At 55.0% G+C, this 23,600-nt stretch overlaps 2 protein-coding genes across 3 annotated transcripts in view; both read right to left on the reverse strand.

Moving 5' to 3' along the window:
* The window catches only part of CCND3 (cyclin D3), a 40,457-nt gene that overhangs the window by 15,694 nt on the left and 1,163 nt on the right, over positions 1 to 23,600 (reverse strand). Inside the window, exon 2 of the mRNA XM_084498132.1 lies at positions 22,919 to 23,071. Within this exon, the coding sequence (XP_084354258.1) occupies positions 22,919 to 22,990 (72 nt within the window). The 5' untranslated portion in view covers positions 22,991 to 23,071. The remainder of the gene's footprint in view (positions 1 to 22,918; positions 23,072 to 23,600) is intronic.
* LOC311423746 (uncharacterized protein) overlaps positions 1 to 23,600 on the reverse strand; it is a 26,053-nt gene continuing 2,453 nt past the window's right edge. The window contains exons 2-7 of one of the 2 annotated variants that reach the window (XM_084498133.1): positions 19,895 to 20,032; positions 14,533 to 19,094; positions 12,280 to 12,515; positions 10,669 to 10,777; positions 7,371 to 7,489; positions 1 to 289 (exon numbers count right to left, since the gene is read on the reverse strand). In XM_084498133.1, the coding sequence (XP_084354259.1) occupies positions 259 to 289; positions 7,371 to 7,489; positions 10,669 to 10,777; positions 12,280 to 12,425 (405 nt within the window). In that variant the 5' untranslated portion in view covers positions 12,426 to 12,515; positions 14,533 to 19,094; positions 19,895 to 20,032 and the 3' untranslated portion in view covers positions 1 to 258. Of the gene's footprint in view, positions 290 to 6,107; positions 6,549 to 6,838; positions 7,490 to 10,668; positions 10,778 to 12,279; positions 12,516 to 14,532; positions 19,095 to 19,894; positions 20,033 to 23,600 lie in introns of those variants that run through there. The other variant, XR_014685844.1, reaches the window with a different exon arrangement.

Here is a 23,600-nt window from a genome sequence, read left to right on the forward strand (position 1 = left end):
TGCTCTCTCTGCTCAGGATTTTATTATTTTTTTTAACGTTGGAAATGAGAAACATCTTTTTGATCAGAGGTTTAGAGGTTGCCAGTGCTCCTCATGACAGTGAACACAGAGGTCCCGTGCATAACACACGCAATACATTTCACACGCTGGAATCCCATTTCTGCACTTGGACAGATGGCTTTCATTTTCTGCAAGGTATCCGATACATTGCAAGCCCTTAATGATGCTATCAGCGTTGATTTGTTGCGACGCAAGCCCTCAGAATACCACATAGCATGGCGAGATGGAACTGGAGGGAAGAAAGGAAGAGTGGGGAGACTCAGATCGATCCCATCCCTGCCTTAAAATGGGAACGAGGAATTTTTGTAGGTGCGATGAGATTCCCGAATCCCTCTCCCAGCTAAATTTCTTTTACCTTACGAATAAATCTCCTAGCGGTGTGGGCAAGAAATATTTCAAGAATCTACGGGAGAGATTTCTGTGGACCAGTCAGCTGGTTTTAATCCGGGACGACCCCCCTGCTCCACTCCCCCCCTCTTGCACTGTGAGCAGCATCCCCCAGTTGTGCAGGGGAAGAGAAGGGCCCCACGTCCCACATTTTTAGTAAAAATAGACAGCAGCTATTTTCTTTAGTCAGGCAAAGGGAAACCACAGCATTGGGTTCTTGGTCCTTCTGGTTTCTGGGCTGTGCCTTTTGAAATTGAAAGTTTCGGGCCCTTTCCCAGACTTTATGGTCTTTCTCCTGGTTCCCAGCGTCTGCGGGGCGGTTCTGACGCAGCCCCTAAGGCTGGAGCCGGGCTCGGTGGCAACCGTGGGCCATCGGACACGGAGGGGGAGAACGAAGCCCGTTGCATAAGCAAGTGTTCCTTCCAGATGATGACTTGGCAAAACTGATGCCTCCGCGAGCCACATTATCAGGCTAGAAAGGCAAATTACAGGCTGCAGGCGTCCTAAAAAGCCTATTGTGTGGGTGTGCGGAGGGAAAAGAGAAAATTCCAGGAAAACCAAATTTTGGTCACTGTTGTCCATAGATAGTCAGCTTCCTGGCTTTGGCAAGAGAGCCCAGCAATATGAAGAAAAGGAAATTCCTTCAGAGTAAAAATTAAAAAACTGATGGCCTCCAGACTTCCAGGATCTCGAACCAGCAATGTTATTCTTCGCTGAATCATAAAGGAGGCTCATTTTTCTGGTATGCTGGTGATGAACGAAGAAGGCTGACCAGCAGCTGGGGCTGTGAAAGGAGCGATGAGGATGGAAGCCCGATTCCGAGGGGCAGCCGGTGCCACAACGTGGCCTCAGATCAAGGCTAAAGCAGTTTTTTGGGGGATGGAAATTCAAATGGCCATTTCTGAAAGCTCTTCCCTGCAGAAAGCCTTCAGCTACCTGACTCTGCATCAGCAGCGGGCCCGGCCCCCCGGGCTGTCCATGCACACGATATTTCTTTTCCCCACTGCTTTCTGCCTCGCGTTTCCCAGCTGCCTCCTTCCGATTTTGAGCTACCAGGAGCTGTGCCACCTTCATCCTCGGGCACACCGCAATTACGGTGTCCTCGGGGGACATCAAACTGAAACTGCTTAACATACCGAAGGGCTTGAAAACCAAATCCAATGAGCAAATAACTATATCATTTGCTATAGGAAATCCCCCGAATAAAATGAAAAGCAGGTACCATTTTGTACGTGTAAGAGGAAGAGCGAAGACAGCGTTTCACTTTTTCTGGTTAGAGGCTTTCAAAGCACTTCAAACACCCTCATCTGTGATATTTCCCACCCAGATTTCCCTAAAGCAGCGAGATATTGCAAGCATTCCCAGGAAAGAACAAGGGCTAGCAACACGAGGGCTAGCAAATCGCGCCGTGACGGTTTGGCGTCACAGTCCCTGCTGCTTCAGCAGGAGCCAGCCCAGCCTACAGCCCATTATTGGTGCTTGATAACTGCTGATAAAATGGACCGGGAGCAGCGGGACAGGCTGCGGGGTGCCCAGCTCCACCTGCAGACACGGCAGCGGGGTCAGAGCGCGGCAGGGACGCGGCACGTCGGCTGCTGCCCTGGTGCAGACGGCTGGGAGCCCGCAGGCACCGGGACCGAGGCATCTTCCCAGCTCCTTCAGCCGTTCCCTGGCTCAGCAGAGGATTTCCTGGTCTCGGTCCCGTGCTCAAACACAAGACAACCGTCTCCCCCCGTAGCTGGCTCTCTCTCCTTTCTCGTATCTCATTCATTCTTAACTTCAGAGCAATGCTTTCACTGAATCGAAGGGAAGCGTGCTCGACTACGAGCTTAACGTTGCAGGATTTGGCCCGCGGGACGTGTTTCCTAATATCTTTCCCATTACTGGCAACCACAGCATTCCCTTTCCTCTGACTTGGTCAGGCTTTTGAGTACAGCTAATTAGCTCGGAGTGATATCATCTGAACACTGAATCTCGGCGGCGCTTCGATGCATCATCCAGTTACGATGCACACCAGCCTTCCGAAGAAAGCCCGATGCTTCTAAGGTCAAAACACAGCTTTCTGTCAACTTAAACCCCCTTTTTAGAGTGGCCGTTGCTACAGCTTGGACCAAATCTCTATTTAAACAGAAATAAAACTGTGCTCGTGGGTACTGTTTGGGTTTATGCTGTGTCCATCGCTTCTATACCTGCGCCTGCCTGTTGCTGGGATCTGTCTCAGTTTCATGACGTTATTTTCTTAACCAAGACCATTCAAGGTGAGAAGCAGTTGGACCCGAACCCCTTTGCTCAAGTGGCTTCCAGAACAGGACAAAAAAGGGACTGGAAGGAGTCGCAAACAGATGAAGAGACGTGTTTATACCCAAGCACTCCACAAGCGTCCACTACATCTTTTGGCAACTCATTTAGGAGAGCATTTCCAGAATTGGCTTCAGAGTATCTCTGTGAGCAGCTGGGCTAGATTTTTCACCTGACTTTTTATGAAAAGCATCAGAACGGGTTGGTCTTCATCTGTCACTGCAGCAGCTGTTTTCTGCCTTAGTTCCCTTTTCCTAACGAAATCTAAAATTAAGTCACATTTTCATTGACTCAAACTCGTACCATAGTAAGCCATCCCCAGGTGAATGTTTAGTTTTGCTCCCAAATCAGGCATTTCAGAAACCAGCCAAACTCAGCTGGTAAAGATAGAAAGAAAGAGCGTAGAAAAAAAAAAAAAAAAAAAGCAAAGCTGAAACCAATCAATTTCAGAAAGCAAGCTGGGCTTGGAAAGCCCCCAGTTGTGATATATTTAGTTCATTTCAGGGGATTATCTGTGGTAGCCAATTATGCAAATTGTTAAAAAATACTACCCCGAAATTTTACATATAAAATAGATCTTTTTTACAACACCCTTCCTTTGTCCATCCTTCCTGCCCTTTCCTGCCCTGCCCTGATCTTGTTGTCGGTGCCTCGCGTGCCCCGTTCGGCAGATTAGATGCGTTTGGGTTTTTCTAAGAATTTTTGGTTGCATGATATTTTTCATTTGATGTGGCAAGCCCGGTGCCTAGCGCCTCTTTGCCAACGCAAACTGCCAGGCAGAAGCAGAGGCAGCTCAAAGCTTCTCAGCGCTGCGGGCAGAAGGGGAATTTGCCCCAGCAAAGAGAGGGGGCTGTGCTGGGAAAAGGGGCAGTCCTGGATGGTGGAGGGATGAGGAGCGGGGACTGGTGCAGCTGGAGCAGAGCAGGGAGAAGGGAAAAGTCCTCGAAAGCTGGGCTTGGTGCTGCTGCAGGGAGCTGGGGCTGCTGTGGGGTGTTTGCAGCACCCTGAGCCTGCATCCCGGCCATTCCCTGCATGGTAGCACCCTGCTGAGTTTTGCAGGACCCCGGCACAGCAGAGGCAGGGCAGCAGGGCTGGAGGCAGGCAGATCTCAGGGGCAGGGCAGTGCAATGCACTGAGCAGTCTGGCAGGCAGGGTTTTAACCTTGGTTTGGCTGGGAGAAAAACAAGAACTGAGAGTGGTGCACAAGAGCAGGGCAGGAGGGTGTACCCTGTTCCCTGTTAGAGGAGCAGAGGGGATCCCACGCAGGGAAGGTGGGCTCGCAGGGGGTCCCCCACTGCTGGTGCTGCACTGGAGATGTGGCTGTGCCCACGTTGGGGCAGGGATGTCAGATCAGCGGGTCTGAGCTAGAGCCGGTTCCTTGGAGGGAGGACAATGCCGTGTGGATGTGCCCACAAGTGGTTTTGGGGGAAGAAAGGAAAGGATTGGTGCCCCCTGACTTCCCCTGCTCGGGGTGCACCTGCCTTGCTGCTCCCTTCCAGCACGGGCCGAGCGTGCTACAGGAGCTTTGAGCTGGTGGCAGACCTTGCAGCCCAGAAACCCTCCCCACGGGCGTGCTGGGCACACTCAGCTCACCCTCGGGGTAACTGGAAGGAAACGTCCTGCACCTACACTGCCTCAGCCCAAAATGCCTTCAGAGCCAGCGGGTGCCGAGCTGAGCCGCCCTCCTGCCCAGCACCACAGCTGTATCTGTGCGTGGCAGCCCCCTGCCCCCAGAAAAAAGCCCCAAAGCCCCCCAGCTTTGCTGCCGACCTGCCTCGCCACGCTGAGCCAAGGTGTGCAAAGGGTTCCTGTGTTCCCCACCCCGGCAGGAAGGAGCACGCTCATCCTTCCAGGTCCAGCTGCAGTCAAAGGAGGAAAATTTTGAGGACTTCACAAGGCACGGTGATTAATTTCAGGCAAAGGCAAACGTCCCCTCCCTGTGTTAATTAATGGAAATGAAGCAATCCACGCAGCAGCAGCATTCAGAAGACAACCTGCAGCCTTGTAGGCAAGGCTCCTTCTCTGGGGGTCGCACCGTGCTCCCTGAACACCCCTCCCAGAGGCACAGATGTCACCGAACTTCTTGTGACAGCCGGGTACCCCTGCACGGGGCGACAGCTCTAAAACTGAGACCCTAATATCCCTAATAACAGGCGGGTGCATTTCTCCCAGCGCTTCTGGTCGCTGTACATGATCTACGTATGCTCCTGCGCTCACAGCACCAATAATTACTGACATTAACAACACGCTAATGAGACACGCTCTGTGAGTGCATGCACATCACCGAGCAAGCAGCATTCCCGCTGCACTCAGGCAGATCCCTGGTGGAGGGATTCCAGCAGCAGCCCCGACACATTAACCATTTCTTCCACCACTAACCTGCTATTTTCGCTCTGAGCCTTGCAGCTCCTGCCCTCTCCTAGCAGGGAAAAAGACGTTTTTGCCTCCTGAGCTACCTAGGCTGAAATCTGTGGTGGTTTCTATGGCTGTGCTGAGCTGGAAAAATTGGTATGGTGTCCTGTTCAGCTAGTCCTACAGCCTCCTAACTGGCCTAAAATAAGTCAGTGGCTTGCAGCCATGTCCTCACAGCCCGTGTGAGCAGAGCTAGAGGCACTCTCGGGTCAGTCCAAGAGCCGGGGCAGAAGGGAATCGGATGTACCGCAGCGCAGCACCGGCCCCAGGCTCCTACCAGGATCCTGTCTGCAGCAATTAAAAGATGCACTTCCTTCCCACCGCAAACTGACAAACAAATCGGTTCCTGCAATCAGGCATGAGCGCTTCTGAGGTTATTTCTGTAGCCCTCCGGCGTTATTTAGAAGGCGAGCTGGCAGAGCATGGCCCCAAAACGAGCGCTAACGCCTGGCCGGAGAGCTGCCGGGTGCTGGGCTGGAGCTCCCCAAGGAGCAGAGGAGCTGGAGGCAGCCTGGGCACGACAGCTCAGAGCTCTCCCCAGCGCCATCAGATCACTCCAAGCACACCACTGGCCCCTCTGTTCTGCTCAGACACATTCCTGCGTGCTGGGTGTGGGGGACACAGCCCTCTTCCCCCGGGCGCTGATCCCTGTGGCACTCCTTTGCACGGATTTTCCCCTGCTCTGTGATGCGATGGAGGGCTGCAAACTCCTCTCTGGGTGATTTCCCAGAGCCCAGCAAACAAGGGGACCTCGCAGCTGCTCTTGGTGGGCAAAACTCCCTGCCCCAGGGCTGCCGTGCCAGGCCTGCTCCAGGCTCAGAGCACCGATAAGTGCAGAAGCGCTGCCCGGCCCCATCCTCAGAGCCACCCCCCGGTTATCTGCACAGCTTGGGACAGGCAGCAAGGAGTGCGGGGCTCACCGGGCCTACCAGGAACTGTCAGTACCATAAAAACGTCTCCTTCCTCGCATACTTGAGCCAAAGCCCGCTGGAAGCAGCAGAAAGATGCTGGAGATGCTGGTTTGGGGCCGGGAGGTGTTGCAGGGCCGGGTAAGTGGCTGTCACGGGGCTGCAGGGGTGATGGAGCAGCGCCAGGGGATGGCACCGCTCCGGAAAGCAATGCTCCACCTGCTAAAAACCTGGGAGAGAGTCAGAGGAGCACGCAGCCTGCACAAATACATGAGGAACACGGGGACGAGGACACGCGGGTCGTCACAGCCCAGCGGGTGCAGCGGCGTGCGAGCTTTGCTGGTCCCTGACCCCGAACGGCCCTGCCTTTGTTCTGGAAGCGTGACTTCGGAACGGCCACCTCTGGAGTCTCTCATCTGGCTTCTCCTGCCTCGGTTTGGAGCAGCCTGCTCCCCCGGCCAAGCTGAACTTGTTAACGTGACCCTAAGGAGAAGAAAAGGGGAGACACCTCGCTGCCACCCCGCACAGCAGCGCAGGCAGGAGGGAAGCGAGCGGCTCGCGAGCAGCAGGTGGGAGAAGCACGAGGAGAAGGGGGCGAAGCAAAGCAGATGAACAGCATCGCTCTGCTTCTCCCGAGACAAACGTGTGAGGCTCAGCTGGCAAGGGGACAGGAGGAAACGGCCCCAGCAGACACAGCCAAGGAGCTTTCGTTTCCCAGGCTGGGTTCCGAGTGGCACGCAGGGTGGGAAGCAGCGACTCGCTTCTCCTCCCACCTGAGCTCCAGGGGTTTCTGGCATCCAGAACAGGCAAACGTCAAACTGGCACGAGACGGGGACTCCTCGGCAGAGACAGGAGCTGGGAAGATGCATGCACGCTAGGAGAGCCAGAAAGGGGAAGAAAAGGGAGGACAAGGACAGAAAAATAAAAGCTAGATCAAGGGCTGAGTTTTCAAAGGCGCTCAGCAGCCAGCGAGTCTTTTTGTTCTCAAAGGCAGTGGTGGAAGAACAGGGTCTGGATTATTCTTGGAGACAGCTGAGCTTTATTAGAAACCTGCCCCCTCCCATCCCACATCTGAGCTGAAGATTTCACAGAGACGAGAGCCGTTTGATTTAAAGGTGTGATCCCGTGGCCATTGCTGCAGTGAGCAGCGCCGGCTGTCTGAGCAGACGCTTGGAGAGAATCGCTGCCGCCCTTAAAGGCAGCCATCTGGGGATGCGTGCCAGCCCCAGAGCGCTCTGAAATCATTTGGCCAAGGCTTTCTGCAGGCTCCAGCCTCTCGGTTGCGTGTTGTGGTGGTCCAGTTACCTGCTGTGGTGGTCCAGTTTCGTGCTGGTCTTGCCCAGTTCGGCGGCTGACAGCCCTCGTAGTGCAGAATGGAAGGAGAAAGACACGCGGCGCGGCCGAGCCAACCTTCCCCCAGTGGTCTGAAAATTCAGGAGAAAGTCAGGCACAGCTCAGCAGCCCATCCCTGGGTGGTGGCTGATGGGTTCAGCTCCCGTCCTGACCCCAGCGGGAGCGCAGTCGGCCTGCAGCTGCCCCTGAGAGTTCCCAAAAGAGAGCCCAGGTCAGCTGGGAACTGGATGAACTCTTAATTGCTACAGGGGAGGAAAGAACAGGAGGGCCCGGAGGAATGAAAGCAGTTGGAAGCGGTGGGAGATGACAGAGAGACCTCACTGCTACTTACATCTCTCCCATACCCTGTAATTCGAGGGCTTTGGCCAAAGGGAACTGGAGCGGCTCCAGGTCCTTTGAGTCCCTTGGAGAAAACAGCTCCAAAAAAAATGAGAGGATTCACCTCCCTGCCTGATGCTGGGAGCAGCCGGGGTTGCTCCTTGGGGCACGAGGAAAGTTTAAGCATCTCATCGGCCCAGCAAGCACCCAAGCAGCAGGGAGGCACCAGGAGATCCCCCCAAGCCCCTGCTGCCACCGAGGCCACTGAGGCCGAAGGCTCCCCCCAAAATCCTTTGGCTCGCCCGCTGAAGGGCCCCAGAGCATCGCCTGCAATTTGGGACGAAGCCCCTTTCCCGTGGTCACGCTCCGGGGCAGAAGGGCCACGCGCACATCCGCGGTCACTGCCCGGCTCCCGGCGCAGCTGCGGGGTCACCCGGGGGAATCGGGGGATCCCCAGGAGGGCAGGCAGGGTTCGGCGGGCAGCTCCCCCCTGCCCACGCAGGGATCAGCCCGTGTGGCAGTGCAGAAAGCCCAGCTGAATACGGAAGGGCTTAAATTTGGAACAAAAATTGTGACCGGCTCCGGCGGAGCCAGGAGCAGATTCTACTCGAAGAAAAAAAAAAAAAAAAAAAGAAAAAAACCACCCTTTTTGCTGGCAAGTGTAGTGAAAGAAATGAGATCTGGGTCTTCTCAGCGAGCTGCTGGGTCTGGGAGTGCTTGAAAGGTTTCCTAGAGACAACAGCGCAGCGCATGGAAATGTTTTCCATTTGCAGCAGCACTCCTACCTCGTTCCTCTCAGCGCCACAACCTAAGCGTGACCTTTTGGGGCTTGACAGCTAACAACCAGTCCTGGCTCCTGCCACTTCCTTTGGAGCCCACAGTGCCAACTCCTGGCAATTCCTGAGCAAGATTACAAGCAAGAAAGGGCTTGGATACTCCCTGGATATGAGGACTATCTTGTATTATAAAAAGAACGACAGGAGATGCTGAGCCACATGCTTCAGAGTCCACACCAGTAACAGCTCTAGCAAATTGTCCCTACTCCTTTTATAGGGGATCTTCTGTCTTGCTCTGAGTCATTTCTATTTTCTAGTATCTCAGTTTTCCCAGAGAGAACAGGGAACATCATCCCTCTCACCGAGTCGATACGATCTCAAATGGAAATGTAATAAATGCTCACGGTAAGGAGAAAAATATTGGAAAAAGCTGGGAAGCGTCAGGGCTTTGGGGTTATTTTCCCAGCTCTTTCCTGCCTTGCTCGTTAGCGTGGACGGATCATTTAGTTCCTTCATGCCTCAGTTTCCCTTTAGCCAAACGAGACAGCGGAGGGCCAGCACTCCCCACTGGATTCAGAGGAGCTGCTGCCAGCTGCACAAAGCACACGTGTCAAAGCAGAGCTCGGGCAAACGTATTTATTCTGCTTTTACCTGGCACTATGCCTACTCCATTCATATTTAGGTGATTAATCATTAATGATGTTCATTCATTAACGGCGCTAAAGGCCTTCGAGATGGAAAAAAAAAATAGAAAATTCCCAGGCTGAAGATGCCACAGGACTGCGTCTTCAAAGCAGCTCCATAAACATTTAAGCAAAGGGTTTAATTCTCCCTGAAAATGACATCGTGCGATGGGATGACTCGTATCAGGCTCTTGGAAAGGGACCTAGTAATTAACTTGGTGTAAATTAATCAGCTTCAGTCAGGATTTAGAGACTTTAATTGCCGAGCGCTAGCTTTTGTAGTGACAGCTCCCAGAAAGCCCTTTGAAGTGGCCTGCCTGCTCCAAGTGCTGCGAGCGCCCGGATTCGGGAACCAGCAGCTCTTATTTGCCTTACAATGGTACAAAAGCCCCCCTGCCCCCAGACCCCAGCCTTTCCGCGCCCAGAGAGCTCAAGGAGACACTGAGGAGGTGCCAACCCGGCGAGATAAGGCAGAGAAAGGAGTCCCACGAGAAACTGGCTGCCTGGGGGGGGAGCGAGGACAATTTGGGGTCTGGTTTCCTGGGTGAAGCCCAGCTGAGCTCCCCTTCCTGCTGCCAGTCTGCGTCCCTTCCTCGAGCCCAGCCGTTGTGCTGCCTGCTCTGCTCCCACGGGTGATTTCCGACAGATTTCCGACAGATCAGGGACGGGATCCCTGCTCCCAGGGAAGATTTCCAACAGATCAGGGACAGGATCCAGCTGCCTGCAGAGCGCCCTCGCCGTCGGTGCCCCCTCTAATTAAGGGAGCAGGAGAACGTGAATGGGATAAGCCACGCAGGGATGGACTTTATCAGCTTCATCTCAGAGCCAGGAGGACTTCCCCCTTCCCTCCACCCAGAGAAAAGCTTCACTCATTTCACCATGCAAAGAAAATTACGGTGGCCGAACCATTTAACTCGATGTAAATTCGCCCACGGGTAAAACCGTGTTGATGTAAAGCCCCTCGTGTCGGTGCGACCACATTTAAGGGCTTCTGCTGCTCGAAGGGTGCTGGCAGATAAAGGTCTCGGGACCTATTTATGACGAAGCAGGGAGCAGGGCTGCACCTTCTGAGCCCCAGCAGCAGGCAGAGCCGTGGAAGTGACAGCAGCGACAAAGGAAACGCTCGTTACTGCGCCAAACACAGAAACCAAGGCTGCTGCGATTAATTAAAAAAAGGAAATCAGAGCTGGGTCACTGGAGCCTAAACACACAAGAAGGTGTGGGGGGGAGAGAAAAAACAAGCTGAGGAAAAAGAAAATAATATTCTCAAGGCCCCAGGAAGATAAGCATCACGGGCTACACCCCAGCTGGCCCCAGGCACCCCGGTGTGGGGCTACTGAAAGCGCAACTCCTCGCGGCAGGGTGGGGCCGTGGGGATGCAGGATGGGAACGGCTCTGAGAGGCCTCAGCAAAACAAGAGGCTTCAGAGGATGTTGTTCTGCAGCGAGGCTAGGAAGGGGGTTGATTTCCTACCTGAAAATAAACATACGTGCGTGGATTCTGCGCTTTCTGCCCGGTTATTCCCTTTTCCTCCTTGCTCACCTCGTGCTGTCCTTCGCGGGGTGGAAGAGGCAGGCTTTGGCTGCGATGGCAGAAAGGGGAATTTTTCCTGAGGTTGCTGGACATAAACACCCCCTGTGGTCCTGTCTGTCTGTCCAGGCAGCCCAGCCTCACCGCACTGGGTCTCCCTGCACTGCGGCACGGACCGGAGCTGGGCAGGGAACATTTTTCCCATCCCACAAAAATCTTCCTGTCCTGCAGCAGGATGAACCCGAGCCCTCGCCAAGCTTCTGGTCTTGTTTTCTACAGAAACAGGCCGTATGCAATCCCGCTGTGCGCGTCTGTCCTTCCTTTCCCATAAATTCTTAATCCAGCCGAGTTGGACAGAGGTGGCCCAGTGAAGGTACCAACGCGGCTACGTTCCCACAAGCTCCACACAAGCAGGCAGCTCAGGAGAAACGAGACCCAAAACACGCTTCTGGCAAGAAAAAGCACTCCTTAGCAGACGCCAGAAAAAGCTCCGGTTCTGCTGGAAAGCAGCTCTCAGACACCAGCAGCTCCAGTTCTGCCTTTGCTGCTCACAGGAGCGGTGTCTGGAGGGCTCTCAGGCACCGTGACGTGAGCTGGGACGTGGAGCACAAAGCCCAAATCCAGGACTTGCTTCCTCCAAGCCCCAGTTCTTGACCTGTGCCCAAAGTGGGTGGCTACAGACCCCAGCAGGGTCACCCCTTCCCCTGCCCTCATCTACTTCCACTTAGGTGAAAAGAAAATGCTGATTTTTCACGGGGAAATGTTTGCACTGGGCAGTGCAAACCACGGGCAGAGCACGCGGGGTTCTGTGCACAGCAGGGCATGGGCAGGGGGAGGCTCTTCCCCCAAATCCAGCTCACTGAAACCCTCATCAGCGAGAAACTCAAAGGCCACAACCTCTCCCCTGGCCCTTTTGCAAAGCCCCTGCTTTGGCACGGCCCCCCCAGTCCCACATCCCTCCACCCCTGGCCTCTCACCACCTCTTTGCAGACAGGACTTTTATATTTCCCCCTTCGCAGCCACCCCACAGGTCTTTACCAGACCTTTGCAGATGGCATCTCAGGGCCTCAATCCCTAATCACGCATCCCAGCTTTCGCATTATCTGGGCCCTGGAGGCACATCCCTGCCAGAAAGGTCAGAGATAAGCAAAAGGTCCCTTTGTGCTCCCTCTCTGGGTTTCTTAGAAGCTCGCTGCCCTCAAAAGAACAACGAAAACCAACTGCACATTAGCCCCTGGTGCTCTGCTAACGCCCAGGTGAGAGGGAGAGGTTGCCCTAAAGTGTTAGGGGGTTGAAATTCCTACCCACAGGGAAAGCTGAGGGCAGCAAGGCGGCAGAAGAGCTGGCTGCACCCTCAAGCTCTGCCCAAGGAGGGACTCCAAGCACCCAGCTAGTGTCTAGGCTGAGGCACGGAGAAAAACCCATCACTAATTATCACCCCCGAGCTTAGGAGGGGCAGTTATTGGGGTCACAGCACCGGAGGGAGACTGTGACCCGGTTACTGACCTGGCTGCAAGCAGCCTGCTTTTACTCAGCCACAAATTCGAAGGTTACCTTGATGACAGCACACGGAGAAGTACGATCATACGTCCTGAATCACATCTCCCTGGGCCCATGCACTTCACAGCGTACTCGACTTTATTTCCATCGCAGCTGCCGCAGCTTAGGCTGAGAATGACAGCCCTGGAAAATCCCATCATCGCCGTTTGACACCGACGAGTTGGTTAACACCTGAAATTGCTCCGACAACGCACACTTGTCCAGCAGGCAGCACAAGCACTGTGCCGCTTCTGGGCGAAAAAAAAACCAAAAAAACACACATGGAATATATATTTAGCTGAGAAGTGGAACAAAACGTGGGTGTCCCTGCCCGTCGGACTGCCTGACCTCTTCCTCCCTCACCCAGAGGGGAGGTGAGGAGCGGGGCTGGCCACGAGCAGCTGCATTGGTTTGAGTTCAGAGCTCCAGGACGGAGCAAACACACGCACACCTTCCCTGCACGCCCTCAGCCAACAGACCCCACGCCCCGTGCCTCAGTTTCCCCTTCCGAGCTGGTTTGAGGCTGATGGAAAGAGACTTGCACGGAACCCAGCATTTTTATAACTGATGTATTTTCTTGTTTTGTTGCTTTTTTTTCCCTCAATTATTGATTGGGCTTATAAATTCCGGCCGCCCAAGGCTATAGCACAGTCGAAGGTGTGTGTCATTGATTTATGAGGCCTCCATTCAGTTCGGCTTGCCTCCCCCTGTAGTTCCCATGGGAAAAGTTGCTCTTCACTTCCTATCCAAAATCTCCTGCACGGTACGGCTGGGAGCTCTCAGACAACCTCCTCTTTCTGCCCTTGCTGCAATTTTCTCAGCAGCATGAGCTGAATACGCCGCCTCGCCCTTCTGCTGTGCCGAATTTGGCGAAGGAGGAAAGGTGCCAGGTTAGGAGGAAACGCAGACACTGCTTGTACTCGAGGTGCTGAGCAGGCCAAAAACCTCGCTTATCCAAAATAACGCACAGTGAAGAGGAGGAAATCTGCACTTTTTTCAGCCTCTGAAAAACACCGGTGGAAAACATCCTACCTGCCACTGCAGATACATGACTTACACCACCTACAGAAACCAGAAACCGAGATACCCAGTCCCCTTCTGCCCCCAGGGAAAGGGCTGGTGCCAAAGCCAAAGGTGGGACTCAGAAGAGCCCATTCCATCCCAAAAGCCTGTGTAAACTGACAAATCTCCGCCTCACTCTTTTTGCTTTGAAGTGGACGCGATGCTTTTCACTTTGGCTCCCCACATGCCCCCAGCAAATGCATTCTGCCTTATAACCTGGACGTTTAGTCCTTTGGAGAACCACGCTGGTGGGGCCTGTGGCTGCTGCACCAAGTAAACCACTTGCAGTACACTCCAATATTAACATTCACAGGGTTTTTTTTCCACGGGGTAAAATTGTGGGATTTTTTTTTTCTCCGGAGACTCCTCAGCCTCCTGCCAGGGCAGCTCCCTTCAGCTCCAGCCACGCTCTCCTCTCCTCTGCCTCACCATCCCTCACTACCGGGTTGTCACGCAGCGATGCCAAGTGCCTGCATGAGCTGTTTGAGGCCAGAGATTATGATGCATCTGAAAGAGGAGAGACACATTCATCTCAGTGTCAGCTGTTACTGCGAACAACTGACCAGGGACACCAGAAACTAACTGCGTGCCCTGGAAACTCCTCCTTGGCTCAGGAGACTTACCCTGCTCCGGATACCGACGCGATGCCCACGGAAGCTGGGGATCTTTCACTCTCAAGCACGTACTACATGAGGTTGCAGTTGGTCCTAATTAGCTAATAAATGGTAAACTAGGGACACTGCATTTGTACTTGGGAGCCTGACAGGGCTCTGGGCTTTGGAGACGCTGCCAAAGACAGACCCGACTCCTGTCTTTGCAGTTATAACCATCAAACCTTGGATGATTCCTTCGCTGATGTGGGCAAGCCCAGTCCCTGCATGCCCAAGAGCAGAAAGGTCAGCCCGTGACTAACACCAGCAGAGCTGCAGGGCACCGCTGTGTGTGCCAGCAGCTGAGATGATGAGATACAAAGGGCTTGGACAAGGCTGACGCTTGCCATCAGTTTTACACCCTTGAGACCCCACCGATTTCAACGGGCTCCCACGTGCAGACCCGAGCCCATTCAGCCCCCACGGTATGCAAAGTCATTTTTTTTAACCACCATTTAGCTGACAAATACGTTAGAAGCCTGCCCGAGTGTTTATTTACTTCCTGCACGCCGTAAGCTGAGGAGAAAATAGATGCTCAGCAACGATCTCTGCTCACCTGCAGAGGTTGATGCTTGGATGCACAGCTCAGAGCCGCCCCGGTGCCCCGAGGGCCGGCCACTTCCCAGTCCCCGCGGGTCTCCTGCCACTTCTTGCAGCTGCAAATCTGCCTCGGCCAAACCCCTGCAGGCCCAGGAGGTGCTGAGGGAAGATGAGGCTGGGTGTGCACGTGGACGCTTCGCCGAGCTCGCCCTGCAACGCGGCGCTCAGGAGGCGCTACGCTGAAAGCAGCGCTTTGGCAGCAGAGGTGGTGCTGGCAGCCCTCAGCCATCAAAGCAGCCCGCCGTGCTCGGGCTCACTGCGTGGCCTGCCCTTAACCCTTCAGCTGCGCAGGCTGACAGTTTCAAAGAGCTCTGACAGTTGCATCGCAGTCAAAAAAAAACAAAAAACAAAACACAAACAAACCAAAAAAAAAATGCACAAAAAAAAACAGATGCAAGGGAGGCAGAAAACAAATGTGGCACAGGAGCTTTGAAGGCAAACAGCAGCACCTACGCTCCACAAAGTACCTCAGCAGTTATTTCCTTGCCTGCCCTGTCACAACCCTGAGCACCTAAAACCTTCACCTAAAACCTTCCCAGTTGTGCTGCTGGCTTTACTGGTCCCACACACCAGGATGGGTGCTGGTAGCACCAAGACACTGGGCAGAACCGGGACTCCCCTCTGCTGAGCTCCACACTCCGATGGTATTCGAGATTTGGGGCACCATAAAAACCTAAGTGATTATTTTATTAAATCATAAATTAGGGTGGCATCCTTCCCTGTCCTGATCAAGCCACGCAATGCAGAGCGAGCGACCTGGCTGTGCCCGCACCCTACCAGGAGACGTGGCCCCCGCTGGCTGGCTCTGAGCAAGATGACAGAAAAACGCTGAGATGGTTTTTGGCTAAAGATGAGAAGCGGCATGCCCCCCAGCTGAAGAATTTGGGGAAATCTCTGCAAAATCTGAGACTTTTTGGGGTATTTCCAATGGAGAGGCTGACCCAGGCTCTGGCTGTTAATGAAATTAAATACATCAGGCAAAAAGAGACAACCTCCCATCTTTATTTATTTATTTCTCTTCTGGCTCAGGCCAGAAATTTAAACAGGGCTGGTTTGAAAGGTACTTTCCATAGGCCTGGAGTCCATCTGTGCTCGCCCCAGCCCAGCTCCTCCGTACGACACGTGCACAGAGAAACCGAGCCCTCCCAAAGACAGCAAATCCCCAAAAACTTCAGCTTCAGCCCGACCCTTCTCAAGTGGAAAGTCCTCGCAAGAAAAAGCCCCAGCTGCATATGCAAAGGGACGCCGAGAAGCAGCTTTGTGCAAATGACTCCTGGGTTAGAGCGAGTGGATTTGGGTACATCTGCATGGGTGGGGGACCTGCTGTGCCAAAACGCCCCTCGGGGACAACCCTGCGGTGGCTGCAAAGAGGGGGGGCAGGAGGGAGCCCCGTGCACCTCGCCTCCCATGGGGGGTGGTGGGCTTCAAGCCCACGAAGCTGACTTTCTGCTGGCTGATTTTGGAGCTTTGGGGCACCGGGGAGGTCTCAGCATTTGGGCTTCCACCCGTGGCAGGCAGAGGGGCACGCAGCTTTTTGCTGCTCCGTGCGGGGAGCTTCGAAGCGAGAGCCATGGACCGGGGTGAAGTGAGCCATGGCACAGGGGTGAAGTGAGCCTGGGCTCTGATATAGGAACCTAATGGGGTGCCCACCAAGCTTGTAGGGCTGCTCCCTGTCCTTCATCCCCCGTAGCACCCCGGCTGCCCGCACCGAGGGCAGGAGGCAGCGAGCCAGCGCTCCTGCAGCAGCCTTCCTGCGCCGGCTCTGACTTCTGCTCTCGGATAGGAAGTTGATCAAAACCTCGCCGGGTTGCAGAAAGAAAAAATCAGATTTCAAAACCCCTGGCAGAAGGCCTCCGAAGCCTGGCAGCGGGCCTGGCGTTAACCCTTTGCAGAGGGCAGGCCCCTTCCCAGCTGCACCTGGAGCTGACACCAGATACCCCGGCTGCGCCTTGCCAGCTCTTTGGGGGCTTGCTTTTTCACCCCCCCCCATCCCGAGCTGTCGCTCACATTCTCTCATAACGTTGCTTTTATCTGGGGATCTATCGCGTGTCAGATCTCCTTTCATCGATAACCAGGCTGGGGGGTGGAGCGGAGGGAAGAAAAGGGGGGGGTTAGGGAAAAAACTGCTGTCTCAGTCAACATGCAAACAGAGAGGAGGGGGAAGAAACCCAGCGCCAGGTTGGATGGCGAAGCCTCCCTCGTAGCCAGAACCTTGGCTCCCAGCTCCTCGGTGATCACAAAGCCTTTCCCAGCTCTGGTGTCCTGCTCCAAAATCCCAATTCCGAGGGATTTCTCGTAGAAGAGCTGAGTTTTACCTTGTGTTTTCCACCCAAGAGGCCGGTTCCCACTTCCACAGCTAGGAATAAAACACACCCCAGCAGGGGAACCCACAGGTCTGTGCTCAGGATACCACCAACACCCAGAGCATCCCAGAGAGCCGCTCGTGTGTGCTCAGCGGATCAGCACTGCCGTGGCTCTCCGTAGACTGTACAAAGGAGATTTGCTCTAGGCTTGGGTTTGGGCAAGCAGTTCTTCCTGCTGGGTACGGAACATGACACTGGAAGAAAGGTTTCAGCTCTTTTCCCCCCCTCATCTCCTGCCCTGGCGCTGAAAGTTGTGCTTGCCCTGACCCTGGGGGTACAGCAAAGCAGCCTGCGTGCAGCAGCTGGGACATGGCAGGTCTGTGGGGTGCTATTCCCTATGCCCTGCTTAATCCTTAATGCACCGTTCAGGAACCTGCTCCCAGGGAGAGGGGAGTTCTCCTTTCCTGGGAGTCCTCAGATTTGTCTCACCTCTACATCACGCCGCTGCAAAGCCGCTCTGGAAGCAATTCATCCTCCTAAGCCTGGCCCCTTTGCAATGTCCCTGTCCTGCTTCCACCCTGCCCCTGCTGGAGCTTGCCAAAAACCTTTGCAAAAGGTCCTGAGCACTTCTCACCCTTCACTTTCCCCTGCACACTCACCACGGGCCATGCATTTCCCGACCCTCCCGCACACAGGGCACGGAGCAAGCAGGTGCTGGGTGCTTCTCATCCCTCTCCCCTCCTTCCTCTCGGTGCCCTATATCAGCCTATGATTAAATCAAGCCTGTTTAACCGCCGCAGCCAGATGCGGGGACCCCATTCACTTGTTACAGAAGAATAAAAAAGAAAAGAAGAAAAAAATCGCACGTGGTGACAGCTGTCTGCACGTGAAACACGGCCTGCAGCCCTCCGTCTGCTCCGAAGCCACAGGACCTTTGCTCGAGGTGTGGGAACTCGATTCACCATGCCCTCAAAGACTCAGTCTTCAGTATTTACCCCAAAAGAGACCCTGCTGTAGGTGAGGCTGAGGAAATGAGCGCTCTGAGGCTGTGCAGAGGGGGTGCAGGTCTCAGCACCCCAACCCAACTCAACTCTTGCTGCCCCCAGCCTCACAGCTGCCCATCCCTCCAGCTGAACTTCCACAGCCACACAAACCTTGTTCCACATCTCCCCAGAGCAGTGCTCCTTGCTCCTTGTCCCCCTGAGCTCCTTCAAGTACCCTCCCCATCACGCACCCATGGGTGCCCTGCTGCCAGTTGTTGTCCAGGGTCACCAATTTTAAACGTTTTCTTCACTATTTTTTCCCCCTTTTTTGTCCCAGGATATGGAAATCCAAACACTCTGGGATTTCCCAGCCCACCGTTGCTAAGCCAGGACCCCCGAGGGGACCTGAGGGATGTGCACAGCCACAGGTCACAAGTTAACCGGGGTTACGGAGACAGCTTCAGGCTCGGAGAGGAAGAGACGGAGACTGGAGGGAGGAAGGGAGGGAGGAGGAAGGAAGGGAGATGCTATCCGTGCCCGGAGCAGGGAGGTGAGCAGCCAGGAGGAGCAGTGGAGCCTATCGTGGCCTCCCAGCTGGTGCTGATCCCCCAAAGCAGTCAGAGGGTCGCAGCCCGCTGGGGACGGGGCCGTCAGTGGCAGGAGGCTTTATCAGCGGCCGTCTCTTCTTTCTTTGTCTCTCTCCAAGCTCTCGATTTCCAAAAAGGGTGGGAGATGTCCCGGAATCAGCAACGCATCCTGAACAGCTGCTGCCACCCCCTATCTCTGCCTCACCCCTTGTCTCTGCTGCTTCTGGAGCCCCAGAGGAACAAGCTGCTGTGGCCGGCTAACGGAGGGGCTGAGCGTGGTGTCACACCGCGAGCCGAGGGGGCTGCAGATGTCTGCAGGGGGTCAGCTTGGGGTTGCCAGCAGGGCTGACTGCTGCAGGACTTCAGCAGATTAACGGCCTTTGGATCAGGCGCCTGTGGAAAGAGTTAAAAAAGAAAGTTTCCCCAGCTTAGGCTTACTCCAGGACGCGATCTGGAGAACCTCGTATCAGCTTGGTGCCTGATAATGGTCATTCTTATTTCATCTGAAAATGGGGACGGGGAGCTGGACCTGATCTGACAAGGATGAGCCCAAACCCAAGCTCTTGAGCCTGCTGAGAAGGTCCGACATGGCAGCAGCTCCTACACTTCACCCATTGCTACTGCTCCTGTACTGCCAGGATCCCCCTGGGAAAAAAAGAGCAACTCTCATCAGACTCCAAGCTCAAATTTACAGATACAGACATTTCCTTCAAGTGCTTTGCTAAGGACTGCCAGTAGTCTTAAAACAAGACTTAACGGGCATTTAAGGTGACAGAAATCCCTCTCGACCCTGTTAACATCACCCACTCGAACAGCACACAGCTGCCCCCCAGCTTTGCGACTCTTCCAGCCAAATCCCTGATGGTTTTTCGGCTATTTTTCCTCCATTTTAAAGAAACACAGAAAGGGAAGTGCCTTGGTGGACAGAACGAGACCGACAGCACAGCCAGACCAGGGCACACAACACCGAGTCACCCAACCCTGGGGGAGGCAACTCCAAAAGTCAGCAACGCCTCGGTCCAACCCAGAACAGTTTCAGCAGCCTCCACACCCGAGACCTCACTGAGGCACGTGGGCTTTTGAGAACCCACCCAGACAGCTTCTCTGTCCTGCTGCAGAAATACAAGGCTCAAAAGACAGACCCTGAGCCCAGCAGGGATAAATTCACGCAACCCCAAGAGAATTTTCCAAACTTTCGCCTTCCTCCTGCTCTGACACAGCCAGCTCAGCCCACAACCTGCTGCAGGAATTACTCCTGCTGGCCCTGCACGCTCCCTGCCCGGGGTGGGGGGCACGGGCAGCTTCACCCCACTCGGCTGGAGGAGACCCCCAGAGCCCCCCGGGGAGAGCAGGGGCATCCCAGCACCCGGCTGGATCCCTGCACCTCATCGGGGGGGAGCAGGATTCCTTCCCCCACACCCCTGCCCTGAAAGGGCAACACCCACCGTGTGGTTTCCTGACCCGACAAGAGATATTTGTCAAAAGGCAGCGGTAATAAACCCGGCTGTGGTAAGCGGCCTCTTCGGAGCCGAGCTGCAGGGTAAGGCTGTCACCCCGCGGGGCCGGCAGCAGCACCTCGCTCGCTGCAAAAAAGTAAAAAAAATAATAAAAAAAAAAAGAATCAAAAAGGCACACGAGATGCAGCTCTGGCTCGGAGCAGAGATGGCTTCCTCTGGCAAGCTGTTAGCCACAGAGGGAAGCATGCAAAAAAAAAAAAAAAAAAAGAAAAAAAACACGCAGGAGATGTTGTCCTGGCCTTGCTTCAGTGCTGACATCTGCTCTGTTGGTGCCCACCCTGCTGCACCATCCTTCCCGGCAGCCCAAAAGCCTGCTCCTCGGGAGAGGACAGGGCCAAGGCAGGCAGGTACCGAGGTGGGGAGCAGGCTGAAGCCCCGAGGTGAGCAGTGGCTCTATCAAACATGCCCCAGATGCTGATTTACAGCATCCCTGATGCCTCCGTGCTCGCTGCAGCCAGCACCAGGCACGTCCAAGGCAGGCAGCACGCCCGGAGCAGGGATGGGGAGGCAGAACCACCACGTGCAGCCAGGGCTGGGCACAGAGCTCATCCCCCCGAGCAGGACCAGCTGTGGAGGCTGTGAGAATCTGGGCTGGAGAACATCACCCGGAGCTGGCTCCATTCCTCCGCCCGTTCTCAGCACACCCTGAGCTCCGTCATCCCTCAGAAGCCAGCTCAGCCCCGCTCCTCGTCACCTCTGGACCCTAAAACAGGCAGGAGGAATACAACGGAGAGCTCCTGAGTCACTGAGGAGGCAGGACAAGCTGCCCGCAGATCTGCAATCGTTTTTGGCAGCAGAAGCTCCGGCCAGCCCGGAGGTGTGGGCTGACATGCCTGGTGGATTAGACGCGGCCCTGACTCAAGCACGGCTACGAGCTGCTCGGAAGGGAAGGAACAGTTTTTACATCAGCTGAGCAGTGTTGAAATAGAAGGCCCTGCGAACACCAGCCACCCCAGCCCCACTTGAACCAGTAACGCTGCTCTGACGTCCCAGTCTGGCCAAACAGAGCTGCTGGGAGCTCCTCGCTGGGGAGGACTCATCCTTACGGAGGGCAGGATGGAGAAGGAGACCCGGGACACCTCACATCTGCAGTCCTGATGGTGAGGGTGGGGTGGCAGGGGAGGAGAGCCAGGGCCCCTGCAGGGACAGCAGCACCTCGCCTGCTGAGGAGCTGGCTGTAAAAAGAAAAAAAACAACAAAAAACTCATTTCTGTGCCTAGCTCAGCAGCCTGCAGCCGAGCGCAGCGCACCCTGGAGAAGCCTGCCTGCCTCCTCCTGCAGGGCGACGTCCTCATTTCCTGCCCTAACGCCTCTGACCTGCGCTTCCAGCACCTGGATCGTGTTATGAGTCTGCGAGATCAAAGAGCCCTCCACCAGCAGCCACCTTCTCCCCTGGTGGCTATTTATAGGGCTGACTAAACGAGCTTCGCCCCAAGACACCCCGTGGCTGTCTTAACGCGCGGCGAGATGTTGTTTTGCATTCTGGAAACTCTTCTCCACCTCCTGTGCAAGCAGCAGCTTTTTGCAAGGTAAATTCCAGGTGTGACCCTACGGAGGGCTCATCCCTCCCCCACACCACGAAGCTGGCAGGAAATCTGCAGGGGCATTGCCCCAAGCTGCTGCAATTAACACCCGAGCGCGCTGCCAACACCAACGCCACCGCTGGTTTAGGGAGGAGGGTGGTGACAGTAGCAAGCAGGTAATATTTGTCAGAGGAGTAAACAGCAAAATAACAAAACCCAGCAGCAAAGTGGCTGTAAGCTCGCTGCATTTCGGGCTATTTCTGCAAGGCACAAGCCAAAAAATGTGTGTTTTATCCCTTCCCAGCCCAACAGCAGCTTCTTCGGCGTCCCAAGTGTTTGCCACTGTCACACCACTGCACAAAAACCCTCAGATAGCATCAGTCGAGGAGTCAGGGGCTTTTCAGCAGGGAAGATTTTGGTGGCGCAGCCACGAGCTGTCAGTACAAGAGCCTAAAATGAGCTGAGCGCTGGCAATTTGGGGCTCTGAAATGAGCCCCTGGGGACCAAAGGCAGGCTGGTGGCGCCGTGCCCTCTGGTGGCAGCAGTGCTGGGGCAGGGCTGGGGCACAGCAGCACCGTGCAGGGAGGCAAGGTGCAAGTTTTGGAGGCCTCGAACATCTCCAGGCACCAGCGGTGCTGCAGAAGCCCCAGGGGAAGAAGCTGCTTCCTTTCGGGGGGGGGGCAGCAGCTCCCTCTCTCCTCCAGGCCTGCCCCCAGGATGCATTTTCTCTGTGATGAGCCAGAGACAATGAAATTTAAGAGCACAAAGGAGTGTTCGAGCTCGTGGCCTGGCTTCCTGTGTCCCACACGCCACGAAATTTCACCCCTGCCTCGAGCTGAGTCCTTTCCAGCTGCCCAACTCACCGGCACCGGGGTGACCCAGCCAGCCCGCTGCACCGAGCACCTCCCAGCTCAGAAGTGACAACCCTTTGGGGTTTTCCCTACCCGACAGGTCCGGAGTCATCGGTTCCTGTTATTCTTTGCAGAGATGAATTTCAGCAAGCTTCACAGCTCCCCCTCTGGGGCTGTCAGTATCAGAATAACCGCCCGGCGGGAGCTCCGTGAGGTTAATCCGCTCCTGGCTGGGGTCACACGGCTGTTCAGGATGTGGAAAACCCAAACTCCTCCACCTTCTTTGAAATAATCTGTGTGTGACTCCATGAGGACACGTGCACCCCTGTCCTCTCTCGGTTTGACGCCGATCTGAAGGGGTTTTGTTGGTACTAAGAGGGGAAGCAAGAGGAAATGTTCCCATCTTTGGGACGCGCCGCGCGCAGGATGACAATTTTCTCACCCAGATGACCAAGTTCACACAACTCCAGAGGAAACTGGCACCACAAACCAACCCTTTTTGGCCCTTTTTTTCCCAGCGGCGAGGTCTTTTCCCACTCCACATGGGCTCCAAGCTAAGGATGCCGCCATCCACCTACCAACACAGGCTGCCAGCGTGGTCCTGCCTGCTTCCAAATTCCTTCCCTTTCCCACCGGATCCCTGGCAACATCCCTGAGGGTGGCTCTGAAGCGTCCCTTTCTTCACCGAGTCCCCCCTTGGCTGGCTAGTCTCCTCTAGTGGCTGTGAGCAGCTACTTCAGAGACATGCAAAAAAAAGAAAACAAACCAAATCACCAAGAAACTGGACCTTCACAGTAGGTGTTGCTTTGTTGTTTTTGTTTTTTTTTTAATCTCTCCCCTCTCCAGACAGAAGCTCTGCATCACAGAAGAATTAGGCATCCATAAATAGGGATTTGTACCAATAATTTCAGGACCTTCAGCAGACATTTAGACCGGCGGATCTCTGCCAGGCACTGGGTATTCTGCCCGTGACTGAGTCCAGGATGGGCTGCGCTGCTCTGGGAAGAGCCTTCCAAGGCTTCAAGCCCGTGCCATCAACGAGAGCATTTTAATGTCAGATGGGGCTTTTTGGCAACTCTGGAAGCACCCCCCAAGGCATGCCAGGACTTACAGATGGGAAAGCGAAACGCAGAGGAGCAAAGGGACTTGCCCGGGGTCACCGGGCAGGCTGGAAGGCTGCAGAGCCAGGAGGAGAGCCCAGAATATCCCGAAGCAGCCCCAGTAACTGCAGCACCCAGCCTCCCTGCACCCCTCAGAACC

This window comes from Aythya ferina (assembly GCF_964211825.1).
Source record: "Aythya ferina genome assembly, chromosome: 25".
Classification (NCBI taxonomy): domain Eukaryota; kingdom Metazoa; phylum Chordata; class Aves; order Anseriformes; family Anatidae; genus Aythya; species Aythya ferina.